Source organism: Fukomys damarensis, unplaced genomic scaffold, assembly GCF_012274545.1.
Source record: "Fukomys damarensis isolate Sample0158 unplaced genomic scaffold, DMR_v1.0_HiC HiC_scaffold_1, whole genome shotgun sequence".
Lineage (NCBI taxonomy): Eukaryota > Metazoa > Chordata > Mammalia > Rodentia > Bathyergidae > Fukomys > Fukomys damarensis.
Window position 1 is genome coordinate 7310599 of NW_022900913.1, and position 14029 is coordinate 7324627.

The window sequence follows — 14029 nt, forward strand, 5'->3', positions numbered from 1 at the left end:
AAAAAAAAAAAAAAAAAAAAAAACCCCAAAAAACAGAATGTAAAATGATCCTCTGCTTTTTCCAGGAAGCAGAAAACAGTGTTCAAGGTATGGGGCCCATAGTTGACAGGTGACTCTGCAGAAGGCATTGGTACACCCCTGTGTGTCTCTGTGCATGACCTGCGGTGGTTTGCATCCTTATCAGTAGGGATATGGGAAGGAGGTCATTAAAGCAAACCTACCAACTTTGTAGCCAGAGTAATAACCACCCCTTCCTCTTCCATGTCCCCGCAGCCCCTTCTATTACAAACAAAAAGCTAAAGAGTTCAGTTCTTATCACTAACCAGGTATTGAAGGAAGAATTTGGGACTGAGAGGAGACAGATGGTAACAGGCTTTCTCCTTTGGAACTGTTCAAGGCATTGCCTGCACTGCTGCTGCCAGAGCCACCACCACCACTTTTCTGGCTACTTCAGGAGCCCAGTACCTGCAGTTAGCTGACACTGTTGGTTTTTAGAGTCAAAAGTAGAAAATGGTTTCGACCGACCGACTGACCTTCCTTCCTTACCTCTTTTCCTTTTCCTTTTCCCTCTCTCCCCCTCCCTCCTTTCCTTCCTCCCTCCCTCTCCCCTTCCCTTTCCCCTGTCCCTCTCCTCCCCTCCCCTCCCTAGTAGAGGACCTTCTCACTGGCAGCCTTATTTCAAGTCTAGTCAGCAGGGAGCCAGAAAATAGAGTTTTCAGGCTTCCAGGAGCAACAGTAAAGGAGAATTGTTACTTGAGTAATGATAATAATCTGGAAGCCTAAGGAAGTAATGTAAATTTGGGAAACATGGAGAATTAGGAATTTTGCAAGGCCTAATTCCCACATCCAAATTTTTTGTAGATACCATTTTACAATCAAAAAATGGTTTTCTGGTAAACTTTGAGCAGTTAGAACATTTTATTCCCTTATAATTGTAGAAGTTTCAGCAAAACACAGGACAATTGAAAGCAGGGGAAATAACAGCAACCGTATTCTCATCTAACCAGTAACAGTGGCACTTGTTTACTGCATTTTCTCTTTTAGGCTGTTGTGTTTTTACCTAGTTGGAGCTGGAATGTGTGTTCATGTTTTATTCCTGCTTTGTTTATTTAACATTGTGCTGTGCAGTTATATTAGTTATTTTAAAGGACCTGAACATATTCCATACAGTGAATATGTATAGCTGCTTACCTGTTTTTGGATATATAGGGTATCCACAGACATTTTTAAATAATCTTTATCAATAATATATTTTTCATGTTTTTCCATTATAATTGTAAACATTTTGTTGGTAATCAATGAGTCATTTGCTTCATCCAGATGAAAGGAGGTTAGTACTGTCATGAGTTATGTTGATGTTATATGACCTTGACGTGATGAGAATGGCACTTTTCCTATGTAATTTTCCTCCTCAAAACGTGTAGCCCCAAACTAATCGTGAAATCAGACAGTTTCCCATTTAGGGGCATCCAGTAATGTACCTGAAAATATTCTTCAAAGCAGTCGAGCTCACCAACAACAAGGGGAATCCAAGACGCTACCAGAATCCAGAGAAGCCTGTGGATAGGACAACTACGTGTATGTGGGTGATGGGACGGAATAGGGTGTTGGGTAGAGTCTTAGGAATCCTAAGGAAGCTAGACTTTAGTGATACTGTATCAATACTGGTTCATTAAATGTAAGAAAAGCAACAGCTAGTAAATAATAATAGGGGATAATATGTGCTGGCTTTTTGGGAACTGTACTGTCTTAGAGTTTTTGTAAATCTAAGACTTCTAAAAGTATAGTAATTTTTAAAATCTTTTAAAAAATTATAAGTGGAGAGATTTTGAAATCTTATTGCATAAAAGAACTTTCAGGATAGATCACAGGTTGAGTTATAATGTGGTCCACAGCTTCTAAAAGTTTTCTTTTTTTCCTCATGATAGGCACTTAGTATGTACTGCTGAAGTTGATGGTCAGAAAAATGTGAATGGGTCAGTCAGACCTACAGTGGTGCTGCAGGAAGCTGCAGTTGATAATCATTCACTGGTGGTGGTTCCTTTTCCTCTCCTCTTCTGTGCCTTCTCCATATTTTGTTATGAAGGACTTGAAGCTTTTCATTAAAAATTAAAAATTGCACATACAAAACCCCACATTATATTTATTGTGCTGAGTACTGGGCTAGGAACTTTAAAAGATATGCTTGTAGTTATTCATATAACCAAATTCCCACAAGAAAAAATAAAATGGCCTTTCAAAACCAGGAATTTGCATTCATAACAACAAGATGCATTGATTTTCTTTGGCCTGGGAAGATTTGTGGTTTTTTAAGATTTATAGTCTTACTGCACATATAGTAAATATCTCTTAATTCACCACAGAACACCCTATGTGATTGAACTTTGAATAAAAAATCTCAGGCTGTACCTTTTGTTAACTTTACTCCTTTTGTAGCCTTGTCCTTGGCACTCTGTACAGGTTTTGGGTGATGGGATTGGTTCTAGTACAAGACAGGTGATTATTTCTCAACCTGCTGTGTCAGTAGTTGTACTTGTGTCATGTTTTTGAAACTGCTAAGATCCTGTATGAGATAGGATAAGCTAAATTTTGATGTAGTTAGTTGCCCCTAAACTTCAGCAGCTTAGAACAACAAGTTTACTTCTCACTGATGTGTGTCCAGTGTGCGTTGAGAGGAATGCTTTTCTTAATTGTAGTCATTGGAGAAAACAGCTTCATGAAAGCACCATTCCTTACTAAGTGCCTTTCCAGCCACCGAGACTAGAATATGTAGTGTGATGAATTGTGTTCATTGTATAAAATACTTCTACACAGAAACGCATCATTGTTCATATTTATGACTAAGCAAGTCAGTTTCTATGCCTAATTTTAGAGGTTGCAGGGAAGTGCAATTAATTATACCATGTGCTCAGAAAGTTGGAAAGCTAGAAATATTTGGTCAACAATGGTGATGATTTCCACAGTCTCTAACAGCATTCCCACCCGAGTGCATGAAATAAACATACTCATTGAAAGATACTTCAGTCTACAGTTTCATTAGATCACATTTTAGAGCAAGGAAGGCCAGGTGTGGAGACCTACGCTTGTAGTTCCAGCACTCAGGAGGCTGAGGCAGGAGGAATGCTGTGAGTTCAAGGCTGTCTTGGACTGCATAGTGAGTTTAAGCCTAGCCTGAACTACATAGTGAGATGCTGTCTCCAAAAAAGGAAAGAAAGAAGACATTTTATTTATTTATTTATTTATTTATTTATTTATTTATTTATTTATTTATTTTTGAGACAGGGTCTCACTATGTAGTTGAGACTGACCTGGAACTCACTATGTAGCCCTGGTCTCACTGGTCTCACAGTTCACTGGTCTCGAACTCACAGTGATCCTCCTGCCTCAGCCTCCCGAGTGCTGGGAGTATAGGCATGTGCCACCACGCCCAGCTTAAAAAAGACATTTTAAAGCAAGATTATTATTTTCATAACATTCCTCTTTCTCATTTGCTTTGTTTCCCAAGACTTGGCAGTACTGTGAAAAGTCTTCATTTTTATTTATTTATTTTTCCGGTGCTGGGAATCAAACTCAGGACCTTGTGCTCGCCAGGCAGGTGCTGTGTCCCTGAGCTATATCCCCAGCCCTTTCATTTAAATATAGTAAAATTTACCTTCATGAAATATCTAATTTGATATGTGTATACCGTCATGTAGGCAGCAAAATCAAGGTATATAATAGTCTCATTGTCAACCTATCAAATATGCTCGTACCCTTTAAAGGTTTGCTGCCTTCCTTATCTCTCTGGCCCTGGCAACCACTGGTCCATTTGTGTTCCTTTAGATGTACCCGTTCTGCATATTTCCAGTGTGTCATGAGTGGAGTCCTACAATACGTGTTGTTTGGAGTTTGGCTTCTGTCACTTACTACATTTGCTTCTTACCTACATTGTTGCACATATCAGTAGTTCATTCCTTTTTATTGCTTAGTATTCTGTTGTCAGATGTACACTCTATTCAGTACCTAGTTGTGGGTTCCTTGGATTGGTTGATTTTGGTTTGGGGAAAATATGAGTGAAATTATTATACATATTCATAATAGGTTTTATATGAATGTAAGTTTTCATTTTACTGCATTAAATACAAAGGCTAGGATTGCTAGATAGTATGTTAAATTTTTACCTTTTCCATTTTTATAGGTTTGTAATAATAATTGTGTGATAAAAATTTTTTTTGTAATTATATAGCATGTTATTTTAACCTATGAATTCACTACTTTTGGGCAGGATTTGAGGCAGGGACTTGCTGTGCAGTCTAGGCCAGCCTTGAACTTGCAGTTCTGCCTCTTGGATGCTGGGATTACAGCATGTGCAACTGTGCCTGGCTCTACACCATTTACAGTTCATAGGCATTCATTTAGTCACGTTGTTACACAGTCATTATACCATCTTTTTTTCCCTGTCCAGTACTGGGTCTCAACCCTTGCACCCCCTGTCCTCTTCTTCCTGGAATTGAACCCAGAGATGCTCTCCTGCTGACCTGTATCCTCAGCCCTTTTTACTTTTTTTTTTTTTGGTACTGGGGTTCTTGTGCTTGTGAGGCAGGCAGCGGCACCACTGAGCTAAGTCTCCAGCCTGACCAGACTTTTAAATTGCCTACATCAAAGGTCCCTTGGTATATCAAGTAGGGTTTGTTTGTTTGTTTGTTTTGAGACAGGGTCTTCCTATGTAGTTCTGGCTGGCCTCAAACTCAAGGTGATCCTGCCCCAGCCTCCCAAATGCTGGGATTACAGGTGTGCACCACCACTCCTGGCTCATGTAGAAATTTAAAAACATTCAAGTCAAATGGCAAAGTTCTTTTATTCAAAAATATTTATTGAGAGGCATTTGGGTAGACAATAAGAGAGTCACCAGCTCTGGAGGAACTCACATCTTGTGGGGGAGGCAGAGAAGGAAGTTAGTGATCTCACACAGTAAGAGCTGAATCGAGAGGCTGGGCTGGTCTGGTCCTATCCATTTACTCAGTAGCGAGTGTTGGCTGCCTTGACTTACCCAGACTAGGCAGTGCAGACAGGGGGAGCTCACAGTCTATAATGAGTTCATGTCTTAAAATTGATTTTGTGAATGATGTAAGTATGGATTTATTTATTTTATTTTAAAAATTTTATTGGTACACTTTTTTGTGTGTGTACCGGGGATCGAACTTGGGTCCTTCCGCTTGCGAGGCAGGCGGCAGAACCACTTGAGTTTAAACTGGCCGCCCCCCAGGATGGCTTTATTTTGAGAAATTTCCTTGCCCTTTCATTTTCTCCTAAGATCCAATTAAGGGGAGAGATTGTCTTAGTTACTTTTCTGTCCTTGCTGAGACAAAATACCCGACACCAAAAGTTAAAGGGGAAAGGATTTATTTAGCTCATACTTTGTAGAGGTTTTAGCCCATAATCAGCTGGCTCCAAGGCAGGGTAGCACATGGCAGACTGAATGTAGCAAAAGCAACAGGGGACCTTGACAATGTCTTTCTGCCCCTTCTATCTTCCCCTAGTGCCCTCGAGCCTAGCCCCACCATGAATCAATCACACACTCTAGATTCAGCCACCTCTGAAAAAGCGTGAGGCTTTGGGGGGACATCTGAATTCAAGCCATAAAAGAGACCTCATAATTTAAAGATCTTTTATTTGATTTGATCTATCTATGTAATATTATTAATGGAAATAATACTTTATGTGACAGGTGATCATTTTAATAGCTTAGAATATATCTTGACTTAATACCATTTATAAAAATTATACTCCTTTTAAAGGGTTTATGTGTATTATAATTTGTAGAAAAGAAGCCTTCTAGTATGCTCAGTTTTTCATTGTTCATATAGTGAGTGGTAAATTTAAAAATTCAGTGTGATCTTTATGATGAATAGAGTTTATGAAATAAGCACTTGCTTGGGAAATTTTAGTATATATACTCAGCAATAAAGAATGATCATTTCCCCATTCACTGATTTTTTATACTTCGTTGTGCAATTCACTAAAACTAAAAATAGATAAAAAGGAAGATTTTGAGAGTTACTAATTACTAGTACTTGGAAATAGTGATGTTAGAATTCCCTTTGGATTGTGTTTTCCTACTTGAGGTCTTGCCTGTCATTGTTTTCATACTGTTCCCATTGCTACTTCTCTTGATGAACTCCAGCCCAGCATGCAGATTGTACCTGTGTGGGTGCATCTGTGCTGTATACACTAGCCTCCTTCGTCATTTAGTAGCTGGATACCAGGTTATCAGTCTGTCCTGGTATCACAGTGCTTGTGTTTAAGAATCCCTTTGATTACTCCATGTGCGAGAGTAGTGATGCTGGCAGTTTTATTAGTGTGTTATAATTATCCTGTTGTATTGTTATTGTTACTTGTCTTTTACTCTGTCTAGTTTATAGTCAGCTATGTCACAGGTATACATAGAGTGCACCAAAAAAGTGCATTTACTGTTTCAGCCATTTACTGTTTTAATGTCTGGAAGCTGGTGGCCACCACTTTGAGGACCTCTTGCAATTGTAGAAGCCAAAGCTAGCTTGTATTAATCTCATGATGTCTCAATAAATTTAGTATTAAAATATTTATATAAAATTTTATTTTCCTAATGTATATTGTTTTGGGAGACTCTGAATGTATAGGGGAAACAGTTTCATTAGTCCATTGACCCCCCCTTCCCAAGGAGAGACTACTATGTTTCTTTGAATCTTTTGTTTACCTCCACTTTCTCCTCTTCTGACACTCTGATACAAATTTTAGATACTTTGTTAGAAGTTTTGTTTCATTCAGAGTTCTCCAAGGATTTTGTTTTTTGGTTTTTTTGAGACAAGGTCTCATGTAGTTGACCTGGATCTCACTATGTAGCCCAGGCTGGTCTCTAACTCACAGGGATCCTCCTGCTTCAGCTTCCCGAGTGCTGGGATTGAGTGCTAGGATTACAGGCGTGTGCCACCATGCCCAGGTCTCCAAGGATTTTTTTAAAAGTGTGCTTTTTCTCTCATTTAGATTAATTTCTCTGATTGGATCTTCATATTCACTTTTTCTTTTGTGCTCTTAAGTCCATTTATTGTTTTGTTTTTTTCTGGTACCACTAGAGATTGATCCCATGCTTTCACACTGGGTCACATCTCCAGCTATTTTTATTTTTACTTTGAGACAGAGTCTTGCTTAATTGCTGGGGCTGCCCTCCAATTTATCGTTCTCCTACCACGGCCCTGGGATTCATGATGGCTACTTTAAAACATTTGTCAGGTAATTTCCAATGTCTTATTATTTCAGTGTTAGCACCTGTTGATTTTCTTTTCTTCTTTAGGTTGAGATTTCCTGGTTCTTAGTAGGAGATATTTTGGATTGTATTATGGACAGTTTGGATATTGTGGGCTCAGACTTTATTAAAAAGTTGGTGTTTTTGTTTTAAGCAGGCCTACCCTGAGATTATGCCAGTGAGGGGCAAAGGACGCTGCCTCCTTCCTCCAGCTGGAGGGAGGTACAAGCCAGGTTCCCTACATGACATCCTGTAACACTTGGTGTTGGTGTGTGTACATAACACAGGTTGGCCTCCAACTCACTGCAGTCCTCCTTCCTTAAGCCCCTGAGTGCTGGGGTTACAGGCCTGTGCCACCACACCTGGCAGAATACAGTTTTACATAGAAACTTCTTGTTACTTCCTGCTTTATTTAGAGAGTTCTAGTCTAAGGAAAAACGTGTCTTACTTTTAAGGAAAGGAAACTTTTTAGTTTGTTTAAAACTTAAGAATCATTTAAATCACAATTTTCAATTTGTCTGCTGCTGTTTAATGTTTTTCCAAGGGATGTGTTGTTGCTTTAACATAAAATACTTTAGTTTTGGTGTCTGTTTCTTTTTTTTAAGTTACACACAAAAGTAATTCAGTTTTTCTTTCTCTTAACAGACATATGTCGAGTGTGCCGGTCAGAAGGAACACCTGAGAAACCTCTTTATCATCCTTGTGTATGTACTGGCAGTATTAAGTTTATCCATCAAGAATGGTAAGTCATGCTTTTAGAAAATTGTACCATTCTGAGCTTCAGTTTTGTCATCTGTACAATAAGAACGATCATTTCCATGAACTTATTCCATAATCCCTTCTAGAATTTGTAAAAATATGGGAAATGCATTAACCCTAACCCTAATGCCATGCTTGTTATTTGCTGTATTGTGAAGATTCTGTCCATGGAACGTGCTATGCTTTTCTGTTTAGAGTGGCATAATATTAGCCCACATTGATGAAGTACAGTGCTTTGTGAGGTACTGTTCTCAGTCCTTTTATACATCTTAACTCATTTACCTTTGCAAGAAAACCGAGGTGGAATGCACGTAAGGAAGCTAGTACATAGACAGAAGAAGTATTGTGTCCTGCACCACACAGTGGGCCAGTCAGCAGAGAGCTAGGAGTCAGATTGAGTTTCCAGATGCCCACAGTATCAGACCGCTGTTAGATCTTGGGAGGTTGGATTCGTTCATATCCATGTAGCTCTGAAGAGTATAATTTAGACTGATTGAACTTTTTCACTTAAATTATAGTACATACTGTCTTTACCTGATGTAAGTTCTGTTCTCAGAAGGCATTTACAAAAAGTTAAGAATGCTCTAAATTTGAAATTTTCAGAATATTCTGTTTGAAACAGTAAAAATTGTAAAAGCTCTGTAATACGTAGGATTTTTTAATACACAGGGTTTTAATCAAAACAGAACATGAGTTTTCAATGAAACCTCACTATCTCTCTATAAATACTGTTTATGAATGTGTTTGTGATTACAGCTTAGTTCAGTGGCTGAAACACAGTCGAAAAGAATACTGTGAATTATGCAAGCACAGATTTGCTTTTACACCAAGTAAGTTTTTTCGTTTTTTCATGTTTTCATTATTACCAGCAATAAAAGGTGTTTTAAGTGGTTTTGAAGCAATTTTCAATTTTATTCTCTTTCATAGTAATAGAATTATTGGGCTGGGGATTTAGTTCAGTGGTTCCACCACCTGCCTCGCAAGGGAGTTCGATCCCTAGTACCAAAAAAAAAAAAAAGGAAAAAGAAAATACTCTTCCATTTAGGAAAATATTTTTAAATACTGTTTTTTTAACATATGCATATACATTTTATAAGTTGCTCCCTATTTCTTTCCTTTTAATTATAGACATGTTCAGATGTACAAAGCAAATCCACATGAGGTACCCGTTACTCACTGTCACCTGGTTTTCACTTAGATCTGTCTCATTTTATCATTATTTTCATTCTTCTCCAGCCCTCCTTTTCATGATCTGTCCTTTTAAAAATAATTTTATTTGTAATTTTTTAAATTTTAGTTTTTTGGAAATGAATCTTACTATGTGATTTAGGCTGGCCTTGAACTTAATGTAGGACAGGCTGGCCTCAAACTCCTGTGAATCCTCTGGCCTTAGATTTCCAAGTTCTGCCATTACAGTTGCATCCTGTCATACCAGGCTTATATAATTTCATGTGTACATTATACAGCATGTAAGGGTTCTCATTTGGTATTTTGAGGCAAGGTCTCACTATGTAGCCCAGGCTGGCCTTAAACTTAGTGATCCTCCTGCCTCAGCTTCCCGAGTGCTGGAGTTACAGGTATGTGCCACCACGTCCATTCATAAGGGTTCTTTTTTGAAAATATAACTATAATACTATCTGATTGAAAAACTAATAGTAATGCCTTGCCTTGATTTCATTAAAACAAATTTGGACTGTTGTTTGAGATTAAGTTGTACACATTAGAATTACAGTAATAAAGACAGAGTTTTAAATTAAAGCAAGTAGTATTGGTCATTGAACCTAGGACCTTGGCATGTGCTTGAAAAGTGCACTAGAGCTGAACTACATCCTCAGCCTTATTTATTTATCTGTTTATTTAATGCTCTTCTGGAGGTTGAACCTAGAACCTTCTCACTGAGCTACATCCCAGCTTTTTAAAAATTTTTCAGTTTGCCTAACCTTGGCTCATACTTGGAATCTTCCTGCTTCAGCCTCACCAGGTGCTGGGATTATAGGTGTATACCACTATGCCTAGCATTTATTTTCTTTTTAAAGCCTCTTGTTCTGCTCAATATAAATGCTGTAGGTTAGTGTTTTACTTTGTATTTTGGCAAGTGTAAATGATTAAAGTTAGTCCATTTTCAGTCTTAGAACTTTATCCATTGCCATCAGAATAATATCAAATCTATTATAGTTTTTTAGAGCCGGGCATGGTGGCACACGCCTAATCCCAGCTAGGTTAGTGTTTTACTTTGTATTTTGGCAAGTGTAAATGATTAAAGTTAGTCCATTTTCAGTCTTAGAACTTTATCCATTGCCATCAGAATAATATCAAATCTATTATAGTTTTTTAGAGCCGGGCATGGTGGCACACGCCTGTAATCCCAGCACTCGGGAGGCTGAGGCAGGAGGATTGCTGTGAATTCGAGACCAGCCTGGGCTACATAGTTTGTTCCAGGTCAGTCTCAACTACATAGCGAGACCCTGTCTCCCCCCTGCAAAAAAAAAAATTATAGTTGTTTTTGTTTTTGGTACTGGGGATTGAACTAAGGGCCTTGTGCTTAGGAGGCAGGTGGCTAAATCTATTACAGGTTTTTATTTTCTGTAATACATAAAGCTAAAAATGCATAAAATTTGTAACAAACTAAAACTAAATTGTTGAATATTTTCATGATGTTTGATAAGAAATAGTGTAGGCTTTTCCTTAAGGCCAATAAAAGCTTCTTTTATACACTTTAGTGTTCATTTTACTTTCATATGCTGTTGTTTCTTTTTCTCAAAAAACTTTCCCTGACTGGCTTAATGGTTTGCTTTTCTATATATAATGCCTTACTGAAGTCAGTGATCTATGTGTACTTATTATAAGAAGTTGCCATTTGTTACTCCATAATATGTATTGGTGTGAACAGCTTTGTGACAATGTTCTTACAAGCCCTAAATGATTGATTTGAAAACCTTAGGTATCATCATTCCATATCTGGCCTCATAAGAAAAATCTTCCTCCTGTATGTAGTTCTGTATGTTTCACTGCTAGTGGAGTTCTTGAATAAGCAGCAACTTTCATTAGAACCATCTTAAAGGGATGTTTTTCTAAACTATAGCATAATTTATCTTTTCTCTGAGTGTGTTGAAGTACAGTTTGCAGAGAAGCAGAAAGAGCTGAAGTTTTCATTTGAAATTTTAAGTACAGGGCTGGGGATATAACTCAGTGGCGCTGCACCTGCATGGCAAGCACAAGGTCCTGAGTTCCGTCCTGGAATGGAGGGGTGGGAGGAAGGTTTTAAGGACAGTATTACAGGTGTATGAAGGGCTGGCTGGCAGATAGCAGCAGGCTGCAGTTGGCTTGCGGAGTGGTCCTGCTGCTGGTCACTGCTCTTCAAGCGCCGTCCAGAGTTTCTGTTTGGAAGTTCTTTTTTGGTCATGTGCCATCAACTTCAGTTTTTGCTGCTGCTGCTTTTACTGGATCTTGAATAGCTTGGGAAACCAGATTGTTATATTGTTTGAGCACTAAAACATGTACACTGATCTCTATGAGGTTTATGGTTACAAGCAGAGCGTGTGAAATTCTTCTGAATACTTTTTCTTGCTGAGAAGCCTTTTTTGTTCTTCACATTTTTTAAATTTATTTTTGTACTGGGGATAGAACTCAGGACCTTGCGCTTATGAGGCAGGCAGTGGAACCACTGAGCTAAATCCCTGGCCCTGTTCTTCCCATTTTAAATGTGATTGCTTCATAAATGACTTCTTGGGTAAATGTGTTGTAACTATTGGATTCGCTTTTTTTTAACAGGAAAAATAATTACAATAATTATATTGAGGGCTGAGGATTGAGCTCAGTGGCTCTGCTGCCTACCTCGCAAGCACAAGGTCCTAAGTTTGATCCGCAGTACCAAAAAAAACCAACAATAATTATATTGAATGTTAAGGTGGCTGTTCATATTTATTTTGTATTTATGAATTAAATTAAGCCATTTAAAAATCTTCATGAGATCTTTTTTTTTTGCTTCTAGTTTATTCCCCAGATATGCCTTCTCGGCTTCCCATCCAAGACATATTTGCTGGACTGGTTACAAGTATTGGCACTGCAATACGATACTGGTTTCATTATACACTTGTGGCCTTTGCATGGTTGGGAGTTGTTCCTCTTACAGCATGTGAGTATTCATGTTTCTTTTGCAGTCATTTCAACATTGTATAACTTTATTATAAGAAATGTTACTTTGTTTATTATTGTAATGTCTTTGGAAGTATGATTGAAAAATATGGTGAATGTTTAAATTTTAGAAAATTGTTACAGTAAAACTTCCATTTCCCTTAATCTCCCTCACTTCACAGACACTTTGCCTAACTTTTTTTGCCACTTTCTGAAGTAGCTCTGAAGGTCTTTTCTCATGTCTTTAGTTGCAGTGCCGTGGTTGCCTCAGTGTCCTGAACTGATTCAAAATATTTTCTTTTTGTGGTCATTTTGACTTTGGAGAAGAGCCAGAGTTGCACTGTGCCAGATCTGTTGAATGAGGTGGAGGAGGACACACTGATGTTTTATATGAGCCTGCCTTTCTGTTGGGTGACAGTAGCAGCATTCACTGTATCATGAAAACACTCAGGAAAGAGGACTTCCAGAGCTGCTTCCAAAAGTAGCAGGAACAGTGTGTGATCAGAACAACAGGAAGCATTGTAAGCAGGATCAATGCCAATGTGTCTCTTACTTTAATCATTTAAAATTGTTTGGCATTCACCATATGTTTTGATCACACCTTGTGTATTAGGAAAGCTTCACATTCATCTGAACTAAGAATGACTTTGGGATTTTCTTTGTGCTGGAGAGTGAACCTGGCCCTTGTGCATGTAAAGCTTGTGCTCTTTCACTGAGCTAGCTACATCCCCAGAGAGAGATGCTTCTTTTAACAATTGTGGTGAAGGAAAAATACAGCACTCAGAGACTAATAATGAAAGTTCATGAAAGAATTAAGAAAGCAAAATCAAACCATAATTAGAAGAAACTGATATTTTATTTCTTAACACTAGAGTTTTCAAAGTCTCCAACAGATTCTTTGGGGATTTCTTTGAACTTCCATCTCTTTTTGCAATGATACAAACAGATGGATCTAGTGGTGCTGAATAATTGGAATGCTTAACATTCAGATATGGGGGACTTTGGGAGTTGATGTATTAACCTGCCCCTTTGGGTGATCCTTCATTCTTTTGTTTTTCTTAAAAGATTTCGAGGAACAGATATTGTGTGATTGCCAGGTATATGGAAATGATTGCTTGGAGCTAAAAACAAGCAAGATTTTAGAAATATAATTAATATTCTCCTGAGTCCTTAAGTAAAATTTTCTTGATCACCTCTAGACTGAAATCTTGGGAAATATACTGAATAGGAGAATAGTTATTGTTGAGTTAATGAGCAAGAAGACTGGACTAAGGAGCTCACATAGGGCATCATTCAAAGGGAGAAGTGGTTCCAAGAATGAGAAAACCAAAGAGAGAGGAGGCTAGATCCAGTGGTTTCTGTAACTGTGTGGTAAGTGGTTTTTTAAGGGAAGAGAGCTAATGCAGGTGAGGAAATGGTGTCTTTTATGTTGAAAGGGAAAGCTGATCACAATAAGGGAAACAGATTCACAAACCTAAACATAATTCCAAGTTTTCTGGAGCTGGGTAGAGTGGTGATGGTGATAGTTACAGCATCGATATTTTCCCGATTGTTCTTCAAAGTACAAAGATTGCCTTAGATTTCACATCTGCAATGCTGTTGTGTTTGAAAACATTAGAAACTTCCAGATTTGACTTAAGAAAAAAAAAAAAGTACTGAGGATCAAAATTTGGAGTGCTATACCATTGAACTATATCCTCAGCCCTTTTTAAAAGATAATTTTTTTATTTTTGGTGGGTGTGGTGGCACGTGCCTGTAATTCCAGCAGTTAGGAGGCTGTCAGGAAGATCATGAATTTAAGGGCTATATAGTAAGATCTTCTCTCAAAAAAAAAAAAGAAAGAAAGAAAGAAAAATAAAACACAAAATGTGTTTT

At 38.0% G+C, this 14029-nt stretch overlaps 1 protein-coding gene across 4 annotated transcripts in view; it reads left to right on the forward strand.

Annotated features, from left to right (window-relative positions):
- Marchf6 (membrane associated ring-CH-type finger 6) overlaps window positions 1-14029 on the forward strand; it is a 64434-nt gene that overhangs the window by 7845 nt on the left and 42560 nt on the right. For 2 of the 4 annotated variants that reach the window (XM_019205767.1, XM_010612138.2), the window contains exons 1-4: window positions 1461-1578; window positions 7907-8003; window positions 8777-8850; window positions 12012-12155. In XM_019205767.1, the coding sequence (XP_019061312.1) occupies window positions 1476-1578; window positions 7907-8003; window positions 8777-8850; window positions 12012-12155 (418 nt within the window). In that variant the 5' untranslated portion in view covers window positions 1461-1475. Of the gene's footprint in view, window positions 1-1460; window positions 1579-7208; window positions 7249-7906; window positions 8004-8776; window positions 8851-12011; window positions 12156-14029 lie in introns of those variants that run through there. The other 2 variants (XM_019205772.1, XM_019205769.2) reach the window with 2 other exon arrangements.